The 15,382-nt window shown below is 37.9% G+C and overlaps 2 protein-coding genes across 2 annotated transcripts; one reads left to right on the plus strand and one right to left on the minus strand.

Annotated features, from left to right (window-relative positions):
* Window positions 1-2,506: 2,506 nt before the first annotated feature.
* LOC113775236 lies at window positions 2,507-7,896 on the plus strand. Its single transcript, XM_027320028.1, has 7 exons — window positions 2,507-2,738; window positions 2,991-3,074; window positions 4,009-4,062; window positions 4,140-4,197; window positions 4,856-4,896; window positions 7,221-7,280; window positions 7,430-7,896. The coding sequence occupies exons 2-7, from the start codon at window positions 3,009-3,011 to the stop codon at window positions 7,496-7,498; spliced, it is 348 nt and encodes a 115-aa protein (XP_027175829.1). The 5' UTR covers window positions 2,507-2,738; window positions 2,991-3,008; the 3' UTR covers window positions 7,499-7,896.
* Window positions 7,897-8,292: 396 nt separating this feature from the next.
* LOC113773240 (eukaryotic translation initiation factor 1A-like) lies at window positions 8,293-15,172 on the minus strand. Its single transcript, XM_027317843.1, has 2 exons — window positions 14,967-15,172; window positions 8,293-8,527 (listed from the first exon to the last, which is right to left on the minus strand). Exons 1-2 carry the CDS (start codon window positions 15,170-15,172, stop codon window positions 8,293-8,295), a joined length of 441 nt encoding a protein of 146 aa, XP_027173644.1.
* Between the last annotated feature and the right edge of the window lie 210 nt (window positions 15,173-15,382).

Raw genomic sequence — 15,382 nt, forward strand, 5'->3', positions numbered from 1 at the left:
ATGGACTCATGAAGGTTTAATTACCATAACAAACTGGTAAATAGAAGGAACTGAACAAGATATACAATACCACAAACTAATTTTTGTAACTTATCATATTCAACTAATGAGACTGATCCAACACTAAAAGGCCAAACAAACTTACAACTGAAAAACTATCGCTAACATATGAAACACAATAAAAGTTAGGGAGAAAAATTGCAGCGCATACTGAAGGATTGGAGAGAGTGACCTGAAATTGAATCAACTACTGAATGGAAGTCTGTGAACGCTAAATAAGAAGCACTTCTGCACCAATTCTTTCACAGTGTAATTAAACCCCTGTGGAAATTTGGCAACCAAAATACAAAGTATATAGAGTATCTAATCTAGTAGGGAAAAAAATTAGACATAGAAAATTAGTAGGAAAGGTTGCAAAGGAAAAGGAGGAAGAAGCATGGAGTTTTTTTGTGAGCAGTATTTGTGTTCCTAATATATAAACACACAAGCTTTGTGAGTTGTTAAAGATTTTTCTTTCACTGTTGAAAATTTGCCTACTGGCCAACAAAAGAACAAACCTATATCCCTAACAATGCTATTAGCCATCATGAACACACTAGATAACGACACAAAGTTAATGAATTGTTAGTGATTTTTCTTTCAATCTTGATAGTTTCTCATCTGGGGAATGAAATGGAAAACAAAAGGAAAAGAAAGACAAAAGGAAAAGGAAGACAAAAGGACAAACCTATATCTCTAGTAAGGAATAGAAATCATACTTCATACTTGACTCTTTAAGGAACAATCTCACGGTTGGGATATGGATGAGCCGCCATAATTTATGGGAAAAAATTGCCAAATTGTTGGCCAAGTGGTGGAGGAGTTCAAGTGGTATTTTTGTTCCGTTGAACCAGAAGGAAAAGAAAGTCATCATTTAGGGGAAAAATCGTCAATTTGTTGACCAACTGTTGGCGGAGTTGAAGTGGTACTTTTCTTCATCTGAACCAGAAAGAAAACGAAGAAAGAATGGAATCGGAAACAGAGAGAGAGCAACATAGGAGAAAAAGTAGAGCTAAACATGAAGATAATGAAATCTACAAGTATATTTGTTGTGGTCAAAGATGAGATAAAGTGTGATTCGAAATCACAAGGGCAAGCGTAATTTAGGCAAAAAACTCATCAAATTTTTTACCGTTTGTAGTAGTAGCTTAGCTGCTATCATGCTTCTTCTGAAGTAGAAAGAAAACGAAGCGGAAACACTACCAAAAAGAGGACAAGAATGGTAGGCAAAAAGTCAGAAACACCCCTAAATAGTTGGCTATTGTTTTGAGAGCCTTTTTTCCCACTGGACAGCGTAGTAATTTTATCTAAAAAGACAAAAATGTCCTCAAGAATGACGTATTGTTTGGAGAAGTAATCAATATTCCCAACGCATAAACGGAAGCAAAATTTTCTCAGCTCCCCTTCTGCTGCCACGTAGATCAATTTCAACATAGAAGCCTTTGGTTTTTCTATATATGGAAGGTATGAAATTAAGAAAAAATTAGCAGACTTAAGTGATAAACTAAGTTACCCAAAAAAAATTTGTACTTCTACCAGAATGTGAAAACTTTGTATATTGTGATTCGATCGAAAGAGAGCTATTTTTCTCCCTTCAAATTAGGCACTAAACATGACAAAATCTAGAATTTGGCTCCATCTGAAAAGACATAATTCTCTTCATTCTTCACTTTTGAATTGTAAGGAGAGGTCTCATTTTGGAGGTTCTTTTCATCCAACTAGAAATATCCTAAGAACAAACTATTACTAAGAGGATATAGAAGGTTGACTAACTCCAAAATTAGGTGGTGCAAGTTTTTAGGTTGTTTGACCTTTGTCAAAGTGGTAGAGTGCTTATTAAGTCGCGTGCGAAGGCAAAGGATGCAATGCAAATGAAGTGTCATTTTGAAAAGGGAAAAGGGACCAAATAGAAAAGAAAAATAAAAGAACAATTGTTGGCTTAGTAAGGCAATATTTTGAAACATATGAAAGTTGAGTCAAGTAATTGAGCACAAGTATGAAGAATTTGATTATTTCAAAGTAGAGACAAGAAGAAATATTTGGGAGGTTAATGAAACTTTTTTTATTGGTTTGAGTATTTATAACCATCTTCAATCCTATAATATTTGGAAAAACATCTAATATTTTTCATTACGCATACATGCTATCTTTGTCGATGGTATTTAACTACAACTACTAACATTATGGAAAAGGGGATAGGTTCGATCAGAATTTGGAAGGGATTAAATCAACTTCAAACCAGTTAAATATAATCTATACTTGCTTGTGAATCTAAATCTTAAATATGAGAGATAAGAGTTAACCCACCGTACCATTTGACAGCCTATTCACAACTAGTCATTTGGCAGCTTTTTTTTTTTTTCTTTTTTCCAGCCATCACATATTAATTGTAGCAATCAGTATCAATACTGATTTCTAACACCAATTTTCATTTTAAGAATTCCAGATGAGGCGGTGCAAAGGAAAAAAGCACCAAAAGTTTAAAAACTTTTAAGCACTATCTCGAATCTGGAAAATAGTTGGAGGACTATCCATGAAATTTTCCCAGAAAACGAATCAAAGAAGTTCAGCAGAAGACAAGAAAGTGCTCAATATTTCTCATTCATTGATTTCTCCGCCTCCCCCTCCTCCCAAAAACAATAAAAAAAAAATCCCACTAATTAGACCTTCCATTTGAAGCCCACCAACGATTTTCTCAAGTATGTTTTCTCTCTCTTTTCTCAATTGATCTGCTTTTGGGTCTCTTTACTTGGTTTTATTTAAAAATCTAAACCAATATACAGACGGGTTTAAAAGGATTTTTCTACTTTTTTATGTTTTGTTTTGTTATTTTTCAGAATTCAAATGTGGAGTTATTATTGGGTTTAGTGTTAGTTGTTAATTTAATTCATGTCTGAATTGGTTTAAACCCATTTGAGCTTTGATGAATTTGGCTCTTTTTTCTTTTTCAGGTATCAATCAGCATCGCAATGGATGAGTTTGAATTTCGACGTATTCTGGAGCTCTTCCCAATTGTCCGACCTCGTGATTATTGCGTAAACTGTTTTTTCCTCTTCTTCTGTGATAATATGTTTCTTCATTTTGGTTATTTTAACCTTTGAATTCTGCAGTTGTCGTTGGCATGATTTATGTGGATGTCAAAGATGAGATTTTTTCTTTCGTTGGTTCAAAATTATGGACGATGACTATTAACATAACTGGAATTAGTTACCAGATTGATTAAACTAAAACTGTGTTTCTAGTTTAAATTCTCAACATGAAGTAGCAATGTGGCTTCCCCCGGACAAATTAAGATTTAAGATGGAGTAAAAATGTGGCTGCCTAGGTGGGATTCTTTTTCTTTTTTTTTTTCTTTTTTTTTGGTGGGGTGTTTGGTCAGTTATTAGATGAAAAGAAATTAAAACTTAAATTTTTGTTGCTTCTCCAAAATGTGTAATTGCTTGCAATGTTGGATTAATGGTGCTGAAGAATGTTACAGAAGATAGAAAGAGATTTAGCATTATCCGACCATGTTTTGTAATCCATTTCTTTCCCTTAGACTGTAAGGAATGACCTGAACAGATTTTGAGTGGTATAAGAGGATACATGTGTTTGAGATAATGGAACGAGGCTCTTGTTCAGTCAAGTTCAAATTTTTTTGGATGGATGCTCAACTGTAATTTTTTTGATTGTTTTTCCAAGATACCAGTTTTTGGCAAAAGAAGTTATTACATATGGAGAGGCGCTTACATGGAGCTTTGTGTCTTTTGTTATGATCTGTTGCAATATTATTTTTGGTTTGTACATGGTATTACTGTCCTTGAGGGAATTTAGTGACTTGTCTATTTAGTAAGTATGGTTAATATGATATTTTTGTGTAGTTAGAAAGTTCACAAACGTGCATACACAGGATTTTTATTGGAAGCTTGTTCATTGAATTGCCAAAAGTTGATAATACACTTTTTTTAATTCAAATTTATCTTGGTTCAGCTTGATGTGGAATCTTCGGGGCAATCAACTTCTCGGTCTAAAGGGAATAAGAAGGTTCTACATCTTTTCTTCAGTTTACTATTGAATGCTTATGTTCCACATTGCAGCACACTAACACTAAACCTCATTAGGTAACTAAACTGCTGGATGGGGACAGAAAAGATCAGCATAGTCCACTTCAAAGCCATGGTATGTATCTGTAGTTCTTATTTTTATTTCGTTCAAGGTTGATTAATGTTACAAACGAAGTGGCAAATAGGAGTGAGTGAGTATTCTCTTCTTCCTCCCTATTCCAGCCCAACACCGCCCCCCCCCCCCCCAAAAAAAAAACAAAAAAAAATGTAATAGTTTGTCAGATATCTCTGGTAAAACCTATAGGTTGATAACAAAGCAGTTCAATCTTCAAGTTGTAGGGCTGTCTTTTTCTTATCTCCATTTATCAGGTTCTGAACATATACAGTTTGGGCATCTCAGAGAAAAACAGCTTTTTAATCCACATTGTCCCAGTTAATAACTTTGAACTGAAAACTGATCCAGAGCAGATTGCAAACTTGCATACTCTGTATTTCAAAGTTATAAAGGAGACTTGTTTTCATGGCTAATAGTCAACCATAGCAGCTAGATGGTTATTTTCCCATCTTCTTTTCCATCACTTAATTTCATGCGCACAGAAGCTGCAGTAAAATCTTGCTTGTCTTTCTTTTTTTTTTTTAATTAAAACTTTGCCTCTTGAAGCAGTAAATCGGAACCATGACTGAGAAACGGGATACAGCATGCAAAATGTATTTTCCTTATTGTTGTTGATATGAAAATCAATTGTTTAAATTATGTTTCTGCATTTCAACAGATTCATTCTGGGACAAATTGAAGTCGGCTGCTGAGAAGAAGGTATGCATTGTTGCATCCATGACTTGTGTTCTTAGTTAAAGAGTAATGTAGGGCATTCATTCTTAAGTATGAAATGAAAATCGGTAAAAGGGGAGAAAAAAAAAGTAATGCCATGAAACTTCGTAGTAACGCTAGTTTGGGGGTTCCTACTTCCATCACCAATCCTTAAAACCTGCCTTTCCATTTTTAAGTAAACTTCTCCCTAATCATGTTTATGATTATTCTATTGGCTTGCTTTGCATATATAAGGTCCTTGATACATTTTACTTACTGTGGTAAATATACAATGCAGTTTTTTCTGCTCCTGCAGGCATTCTTGAACCATGTCGATTGTGATACAAATTGTGATGATTGTGAACAACGTAAACAATTTCTGGAATTTCGTTTCCTTTTTCGTTTACTCCTCATAAATCATAAGTATAATTTTATTGGTCAAGATAATGTTCATAAATGTATGTGTCTTGAGTTGGGCTTAAGTTGACATTCTGCTTAAGTTCACTTGCAATATAATTATATTCAGAGGTTTACCTAAGTTGACATTCTGCTTTATACACTTGATGAAATAAGATAAATACTTAAAACTGTCAGTAGTCACCTAGTAGAAGCTCAAAAGGTGTGCAAGAAGCAATGAAAAGTGATCCATTTAATCATCAGTTGCATTAGGGTTGAAACTTATCGTCAGTTAGAGCAAAACAAAAGAGTGATGCTCCTCAGCTTCTGATGTTGTGGGATCATGTGAAGAGCTAAATGTGTATAGGTCTTGTACATCCATGCTAAATGTATGCAATCTTGTATCTCTATGTTTAGAAGCTATGTTCCTTTCAGAGTAGAAATATGAGAGGAAAGATGGTCCAGAATTTATTGGTGCATGAATGGGCTAATCCAAACATCAGAAGATACATTAACAGAATTAGTTTCGAAATGTCCTGAGCAAAATGCTAGTATACTTCAAAAAATAAATAATAATACTAATAAATAAAAAAAATGTTTGCCTGCAGTTTCCCCTTGTGGCTCAAGTTAATACTGGATCCTCGCTCTAGGAGGTGAGACACAGAATGCTTTTTAAAAAACTGGTTAGAAGAGATAAGCCTAAATAGAGGATTCATAGGACTTCAACCAAAATGGTTTTTTCAGAAATGGGATAGTAGAGCTCAAATGTTCACTCATGCATCTGTTCTTGCTGAAGGAGAGCTCATTTGGTCACTGAATCAGATAAAAAAAAACAGTGCCGTTGCTCTACAAAAATCATAACGGAATACCACAGTGTGGAGAATATCCATCTCTCAAGTACAACCATGAATAAACTGGAAGATGTTGTTCTAAGAAGTTGAAGTATCTGCTTGTCTGTGATGGTGAAAAGCTTCACTGCAAATGTATTCTCAGCTTCTTGATTTTCTTTTCCTTTGTCCAATGTAGTTTTATTTTTTCTGATTTTCTTACTATCATATAATTACTGTGAATGGTAGACTCTGAATCGTGCTGAGTTAGACAAACTATGAGAAGAGTTTAACAGGATCTTTTTAGTCTTGAAAGTAGAGAAGGAAATTTTGTATATGTTGGACATGGCTTACCAGCTCTGTTTATGACTTCTGTAAGTCTGGTTGAAATGCACTGTGAATTCTGTTAGGCCTGACTACTAAATTTATTCACTGAATGGACCTTTGCATAGCTTGGACATTAGACATGACTAGTTTTCTTAATGGCTTCGACAGTCTGGTCATAAATGCAATGTGAGTTAAGGTGATCTGAAGGGAAAGAATTCATTGGAGTAGAGGGCAGATGTGAGACATATGGGTCTGGTGGTTTAAGGTTGTGTGGATTCTGGATAACAAGTGGGTAAAGAGGGACAAGTTTGTGCATTCATTACAAGTTATATGATCCAAAGTGATTGAATACTCTTATAGAAGCTTCAAACAATACAACAAGTAGCTTGTTTAATTGCTGTACAGCAGGTTTTAGTGAGTTGATATTTCTAAGACCTATTTCTTATTTTATTGGTGGTATTATGATGCATTCGTGCTGTTATTGCATGTTGTATATGTTTTGGTTTCGGTGGTGCTCGAATAGGCTGCTCTATGCATACTCATGTAATGTGGCCTATCTGTCACCTATTTATTACATATCTCAATGTTTTGTGCATGCTTGTTGTGTAACCTAATTGTATGTATTACGTGTTTGGCCTGCCTATTGAGAAAATGAAGAAAAAAAAATTAATACCATTGTGGTTAGGATTATGACTTGTACACTAGCTTTGGGAGGTTTCAGTGGAATGATACAACCAGAATGGCCAAGTCCTTTTTAACTATTATTTTGATGTGTAACAGGTTGGTCCAACTGAGGCAGAAAAGATTTGCAAGGCATTTCAACAAGTTTACAAGAGAGTTGTAAGGATATTAGTCTATGTTTAGCACCTTTTTGAAATCACTGTCTGATCTTTTTCTCCATTTCTTATTGCTAAGGGCCTTGAAGCAATTGACTTCCTCTACGTTGGTCCATATACAACTTTGCATAACCAAGTTCTGTTATCTTTCAGGTATATGAAGAATTGAGTTTAGAAGCTGCTCAGAAGATCATAAACTCTTCAGGAAATCCCAAAATTTAGAATCCAAGTCTGTCTTTTCACTAGGCAGGAGAAGGTTGTAAATCAATCGAGGTGACCCAGGATGCGTGCAAGATCTATATAGAATTTTTCTAGCTTTGCCAAAACTGATGAACAAGATTCGCGCGCAGGAAATTGAGGTAGTCTTGCTTTTGCTTTGTCCATTGTGTAGTGATTTCTGTATGGTTTTTAGTTTAACGAAGTATATCGGTGCTGCCAAACATAAAGACTTGTAAGAAATACAATTTGGTGAATGAAGTGAATTTTGGAAGAAGTCTTATGGTTCCCCACACCATTGTTGTATTTGCTTCTGTAATTTGGTAATGTCACCTATTCTGCCTGTTTAGGAACTTATAACCATTGCGCTTCGACTATAACATAGTTGGATGCAATTAGTTTCAGTAGTGGCTTTTACACATTATAGTCTTGGAAGGCTGATACAGCACCATCCAAATGGCAAATTTAGAACCAAAAAAAAAAAAGTGGAGGCTTATGGAACAACTCATCTCTCAGTTTCATCAGAAACTTTGAATCAATATACATAATGAAGTTCTTTAAAGAAGGCTTCTTGTTGATTCCCATTCCGTTGCAGGAACATCAGTTTTCTTGTGCTGGTCAAATTGAATCAACTTCACTCAGATTTATTGCTTGCATGTAATATAATTATATAGAGACTTGGAAACAAAGCTTAACCCTAAAAAAACCCAGATCAGTAACCAAAAAAAAAAACTTAGTCAAAAACAGCATCAAATCCTCAACAATGAAGGTTTGAACTTGAAGTTTGGCTACAACAAGATCTAGATTCCATCGAAGTCCTCATCATCGAAATCGAGACAACCATGGCAAGCACAACAAACAAGATCATCCTTCACAATACCTGCAGGCAACTGCCCTAATTTCTGCAAGCTCCTGGCCTCATCCGCCATGTACTTGTGGATCACGTCAGCCTTGTCGTCCTGGTACTCGCGAAGGCCAACGAGGACAATGTCTCCGGTAGCAATCCAAACCTTCTTCTGTGATGGAGTAGAGAAGCTATCTAAAGATTGAAGCAAGACTTAGGCAGCAGGAACAAAGAAGGCGTGAATGTCAGAAGTAGAAAGGCGCGATCACTGGGCAAAACAATTACAAAAGGCGTGAGTAAGCAGAAACCAGGAAGCAAGAACATAAAGGCGTGGATACCAAGAGCTGAAGGCGTGGACATTGGTTCAAGAGGTTGTCAAAAAGCGTGGCCGACGAATCACGCCTTTCCTGGGGTTTCAGTTGTTCTAACAGAACTTCAAGCGCGGCAACTTGTAGATGCAACTTGCAGATGCAATAAGACACGTGTTTTGCTTTTATTGGCCTAGTTAGTAATCTGTTAGGATTTGTTAGCTTTATAAGGAGGCCTCTCTGCTCAAGTAGCAGCAGCTTTTGAACATTATTCATCCAGATTCGTCTGTATTTGCTTGAGGAGCAATCCTCAGCTTCCCTCCCAATTTTTCCTACAATTCTTACCCCTTCTTAGCTTTTATCCGCCATCTCTGTTCTTGAAGTTGTTATCACGATTCAATTAATAAAAGTTCAGGTTCTTACATAAATCACTCTATTGATTCATTGTTTATTGATTCCTTCATTTTAATTTGTTCCTCCCTGGTTCCTGCAAAGAAACTCTGGCCTCTCTGGTTTCTGTACCATAACAGTGGTATCAGAGCTAGCTACGAGCCATTGGGAATGACTAAGAATCAGGACGAAATGAGGAAAGAAATCACTGAGCTAGGGAGTGTAGTTAGAGCTTTTGCTAACAGAAGTGATGGACTAGACCAGGCTGTCAGGATCATGGAGCACAGGCAGGAGAGCACTGAGAAGGCTCTCAAAAATCTGGACCAGAAATACGAAGGCATGATGAGCATGATGGCACAAATGCTGGCCAAATTGAACGATAAGGGAAAGGATACAGAAGGCAGCAGCTCAGAGCTGGACTCAGGTCATCAGGAAGGAGGCAGGAGGAAAGAGGTGTAGAAAGGAGTTTTAGATAGATCTGAGTTCAAGGAAAACAGGACATTCACTAGGCTGCCCAAGGTGGACCTGCCACCATTCACAGGGGAGAATCCCAGGGAGTGGATCAGAAAAGCCAACAAGTACTTCAAAATCAATGGAGTAGAGGAGGAAATGAGGTCTGAGGTTGCAGAACTCTATTTCAGAAATAAGGCAGATATCTGGTTCCATGGTGTATTCAGTAGAAGGGAGGATATTCCTTGGGAAGAACTCTGCAATGCTCTCTGTGAGAGATTTGGAGATGGCTCCCCTGAGGAAGCCATAGAGGAGAACCAACATAAGACATCAGCAAGGGACTATCAAGAAGAAAAAGCTATAAACCAAGTGTTTGATAGATTGGCTCACAACGATTGTGTTATCTCTCAAGGGCTTAGCTATGAATTGATTATAGGAGAGCTAGCTTGGCAACAAGGCTCTATAAACAAGGAAATATTTAACTCTGCTTCACCGCTCCATTGTCCCAGAAATTGGTCTTCGGTCAGCCGCGAGGTAAAGCAAAAGTTCACTGAGGTGAAAATCAATTGGAATCAGTTATCCTGTAGTGGTTATCGGTTTGGAAACTGTTCTTCATATCTAAAATCTATGTTAGCATCTAAACTTGTGAAAATGGATAATGATGAGCAAAAGCATGATGTTGCTGTCAATATTGTTCCTTCGCAACAAAATAGACCACTTGATGACTTGATATTTGATCCTGGAGGCGGTACTAAAATAGCAATGAACAAAGACTGTAATGACTCTAAAATTGGTTCCGGTTTCGATGCAAGGTATATTTTACATTGCAATAGTTGAACACCTTGTTTGCTTGATCAAAGGGTTGCCTAAATTAAGTAAGGACTGCAATCCTAATGTTGCTGTGAATGAGTACTGCTCTCTGTCTTCATTTTGGATAGTGAAAAACACTGCACTTGGGGTGAAAAAAGATGCAAATGCATTCATTTTCGTGTTCAACCCCGGTGAGGTTATCTTGCTTGAAAACTTCAGCAATGAACAATTGAAATATGTACAGGAGTGCAGCTTCAAATTGCTTGAAAGAAGATGTCCACAGAAAGGAGAAGTAGAGAAGTGTACAACAGTTATCTATGGTGTCCGTATTTCCATTTGGCAACTTTCTACTCTTGCTATATGTGGTCACAAAAGTAAAATTGTGATTATGGAGGTTGGGGAAAGTGAACTTCTTAATGAGATATCTTCCCAATCTTTGTTATGGTGTAGTCAAATTGACTTTAGTAAGGATAATAGCACATTGGTTTACGGCATATTACCAGCAATAGTGTTTCAAGATAGGGATATCATACAGGTACATGCACCAGTAAAAGCTATATCAGTACTTGCTAATTTCTTGGAATTAAAAGAGGGAACAAATAGGTATTTTGGTCTGCAATTTCTGGCTGGCTTGGCCTGTAATGGCTACATAGGAATTCTTCTATCTGTTTCAAATCCAGGAGTAACAGCAGGACTTCTAACCTTGCTTGGTTGTGTTGATGCTAACCTGCAAGACCATTTGAAGGCAGTAGAGAAATCCCTTGGTTTGCATTATCCGGATCAAGCTGCTCTTAAAAGATTATTTATGGTTGGTGGTGCTACTTCTAGAATTTCAGCTCTTGTTGCTCAGCTAAAACTAATTCCAGGGCTTGACTTTGGGAGTGATGGGCAATTTAAAACTTTAAAGGTGGGAAACATTTTGGAGCCACAAGGCCTGGCTGACCACCAACCTTATCAAACTCAGAAGAATCAGCAAGCTTTGCTATTTCCTTATACTACTTGCTTGCTGCGAATTGCCAAATATCAATCTGAAGACTTTGTTTGGAAGCCTGGAACTTTGTTCGACATCCTTGAGGACAAGGATTGTTGCGAGGGGGAGGTATTTTGATGGAGTAGAGAAGCTATCTAAAGATGGAAGCAAGACTTAGGCAGCAGGAACAAAGAAGGCGTGAATGTCAGAAGTAGAAAGGCGCGATCACTGGGCAAAACAATTACAAAAGGCGTGAGTAAGCAGAAACCAGGAAGCAAGAACATAAAGGCGTGGATACCAAGAGCTGAAGGCGTGGACATTGGTTCAAGAGGTTGTCAAAAGCGTGGCCGACGAATCACGCCTTTCCTGGGGTTTCAGTTGTTCTAACAGAACTTGAAGCGCGGCAACTTGTAGAGTGCACAACTTGCAAGATCATAAGACACGTGTTTTGCTTTTATTGGCCTAGTTAGTAATCTGTAGGATTGTTAGGCTTTTTTATTAGGAGGACCTCTCTGCTCAGTAGCAGCCAGCTTTTGAACATTATTCATCCAGATTCCGTCTGTATTTGCTTGAGGAGCAATCCTCAGCTTCCCTCACCAATTTTTCCTACAATTCCTTACCCCTTCTAGCTTTTATCCGCCATCTCTTGTTCTTGAAAGTTTGTTAATCACGATTCAATTAAATAAAAGTTCAGGTTCTTAACATAAATCACTCTATTGATTCATTGTTTATTGATTCCTTCAATTTTAATTTGTTCCTCCCTGGTTCTGCAAAAGAAACTCTGGCCTCTCTGGTTTCTGTACCATAACAGTGGTATCAGAGCTAGCTACGAGCATTGGGAATGACTAAGAATACAGGACGAAATGAGGAAAGAAATCACTGAGCTAGGGAAGTGTAGTTAGAGCTTTTTTTGCTAACAGAAGATGATGGACTGAGACCAGGCTGTCAGGATCAATGGAGGCAAGGCAGGAAGAGCACTGAGAAGGCTCTCAAAAATATGGACCAGAAATACGAAGGCATATGAGCATGATGAGCACAAATGCTGCCAAATTGAACGATAAGGGAAAGGATACAGAAGGCAGCAGCTCAGAGCTGGACTCAGGTCATCAGGAAGGAGGCAGGAGGAAAGAGGTGCAGAAAGGAGTTTTAGATAGATCTGAGCTCAAGGAAAACAGGACATTCACTAGGCTGCCCAAGGTGGACCTGCCACCATTCACAGGGGAGAATCCCAGGGAGTGGATCAGAAAAGCCAACAAGTACTTCAAAATCAATGGAGTAGAGGAGGAAATGAGGTCTGAGGTTGCAGAACTCTATTTCAGAGATAAGGCAGATATCTGGTTCCATGGTGTATTCAGTAGAAGGGAGGATATTCCTTGGGAAGAACTCTGCAATGCTCTCTGTGAGAGATTTGGAGATGGCTCCCCTGAGGAAGCCATAGAGGAGAACCAACATAAGACATCAGCAAGGGACTATCAAGAAGAAAAAGCTATAAACCAAGTGTTTGATAGATTGGCTCACAACGATTGTGTTATCTCTCAAGGGCTTAGCTATGAATTGATTATAGGAGAGCTAGCTTGGCAACAAGGCTCTATAAACAAGGAAATATTTAACTCTGCTTCACCGCTCCATTGTCCCAGAAATTGGTCTTCGGTCAGCCGCGAGGTAAAGCAAAAGTTCACTGAGGTGAAAATCAATTGGAATCAGTTATCCTGTAGTGGTTATCGGTTTGGAAACTGTTCTTCATATCTAAAATCTATGTTAGCATCTAAACTTGTGAAAATGGATAATGATGAGCAAAAGCATGATGTTGCTGTCAATATTGTTCCTTCGCAACAAAATAGACCACTTGATGACTTGATATTTGATCCTGGAGGCGGTACTAAAATAGCAATGAACAAAGACTGTAATGACTCTAAAATTGGTGCGGTTTCGATGCAAGGTATATTTTACATTGCAATAGTTGAACACCTTGTTTGCTTGATCAAAGGGTTGCCTAAATTAAGTAAGGACTGCAATCCTAATGTTGCTGTGAATGAGTACTGCTCTCTGTCTTCATTTTGGATAGTGAAAAACACTGCACTTGGGGTGAAAAAAGATGCAAATGCATTCATTTTCGTGTTCAACCCCGGTGAGGTTATCTTGCTTGAAAACTTCAGCAATGAACAATTGAAATATGTACAGGAGTGCAGCTTCAAATTGCTTGAAAGAAGATGTCCACAGAAAGGAGAAGTAGAGAAGTGTACAACAGTTATCTATGGTGTCCGTATTTCCATTTGGCAACTTTCTACTCTTGCTATATGTGGTCACAAAAGTAAAATTGTGATTATGGTGGTTGGGGAAAGTGAACTTCTTAATGAGATATCTTCCCAATCTTTGTTATGGTGTAGTCAAATTGACTTTAGTAAGGATAATAGCACATTGGTTTACGGCATATTACCAGCAATAGTGTTTCAAGATAGGGATATCATACAGGTACATGCACCAGTAAAAGCTATATCAGTACTTGCTAATTTCTTGGAATTAAAAGAGGGAACAAATAGGTACTTTGGTCTGCAATTTCTGGCTGGCTTGGCCTGTAATGGCTACATAGGAATTCTCCTATCTGTTTCAAATCCAGGAGTAACAGCAGGACTTCTAACCTTGCTTGGTTGTGTTGATGCTAACCTGCAAGACCATTTGAAGGCAGTAGAGAAATCCCTTGGTTTGCATTATCCGGATCAAGCTGCTCTTAAAAGATTATTTATGGTTGGTGGTGCTACTTCTAGAATTTCAGCTCTTGTTGCTCAGCTAAAACTAATTCCAGGGCCTGACTTTGGGAGTGATGGGCAATTTAAAACTTTAAAGGTGGGAAACATTTTGGAGCCACAAGGCCTGGCTGACCACCAACCTTATCAAACTCAGAAGAATCAGCAAGCTTTGCTATTTCCTTATACTACTTGCTTGCTGCGAATTGCCAAATATCAATCTGAAGACTTTGTTTGGAAGCCTGGAACTTTGTTCGACATCCTTGAGGACAAGGATTGTTGCGAGGGGGAGGTATTGTGATGGAGTAGAGAAGCTATCTAAAGATGGAAGCAAGACTTAGGCAGCAGGAACAAAGAAGGCGTGAATGTCAGAAGTAGAAAGGCGCGATCACTGGGCAAAACAATTACAAAAGGCGTGAGTAAGCAGAAACCAGGAAGCAAGAACATAAAGGCGTGGATACCAAGAGCTGAAGGCGTGGACATTGGTTCAAGAGGTTGTCAAAAGCGTGGCCGACGAATCACGCCTTTCCTGGGGTTTCAGTTGTTCTAACAGAACTTCAAGCGCGGCAACTTGTAGATGCAACTTGCAGATGCAATAAGACACGTGTTTTGCTTTTATTGGCCTAGTTAGTAATCTGTTAGGATTTGTTAGCTTTATAAGGAGGCCTCTCTGCTCAAGTAGCAGCAGCTTTTGAACATTATTCATCCAGATTCGTCTGTATTTGCTTGAGGAGCAATCCTCAGCTTCCCTCCCAATTTTTCCTACAATTCTTACCCCTTCTTAGCTTTTATCCGCCATCTCTGTTCTTGAAGTTGTTATCACGATTCAATTAATAAAAGTTCAGGTTCTTACATAAATCACTCTATTGATTCATTGTTTATTGATTCCTTCATTTTAATTTGTTCCTCCCTGGTTCCTGCAAAGAAACTCTGGCCTCTCTGGTTTCTGTACCATAACATCTTCTGCATCTTTCCCCGGATGTGACAAAGCCGCTTAGTCCCGTCAATGGACATGGCTTCGCACCACCCATTGCGCAGCATCTGTTTCACCTGGGCATATTCTTGACCTTCTTCTTTGAGGACCAACTCTCTCTTCTCGTCATCCTCGCCTTCGTTCTTTCCATTCTTCCTGTTTTTTCCACCTTTACCTTTGTTCTTCGGCATCCTTTCTTCTTTCTAAAATGCTAGCGATATATAAAACCTTCTTCTAAAACCCTAGCAATATATAAAACAAAACTCAGGACAAAAAAAGAAGAAGAAGTTGCCTTAGGATGCAAGAAAAATATATGAGAGAGAAGATTGAAGATATATGAAGTTTAATTTGAACCAACAGAAAGTAGTGATTAAAAATTGAAGATTTTTGCCCTACCAAAT

This window comes from Coffea eugenioides, chromosome 1, assembly GCF_003713205.1.
Source record: "Coffea eugenioides isolate CCC68of chromosome 1, Ceug_1.0, whole genome shotgun sequence".
Lineage (NCBI taxonomy): Eukaryota > Viridiplantae > Streptophyta > Magnoliopsida > Gentianales > Rubiaceae > Coffea > Coffea eugenioides.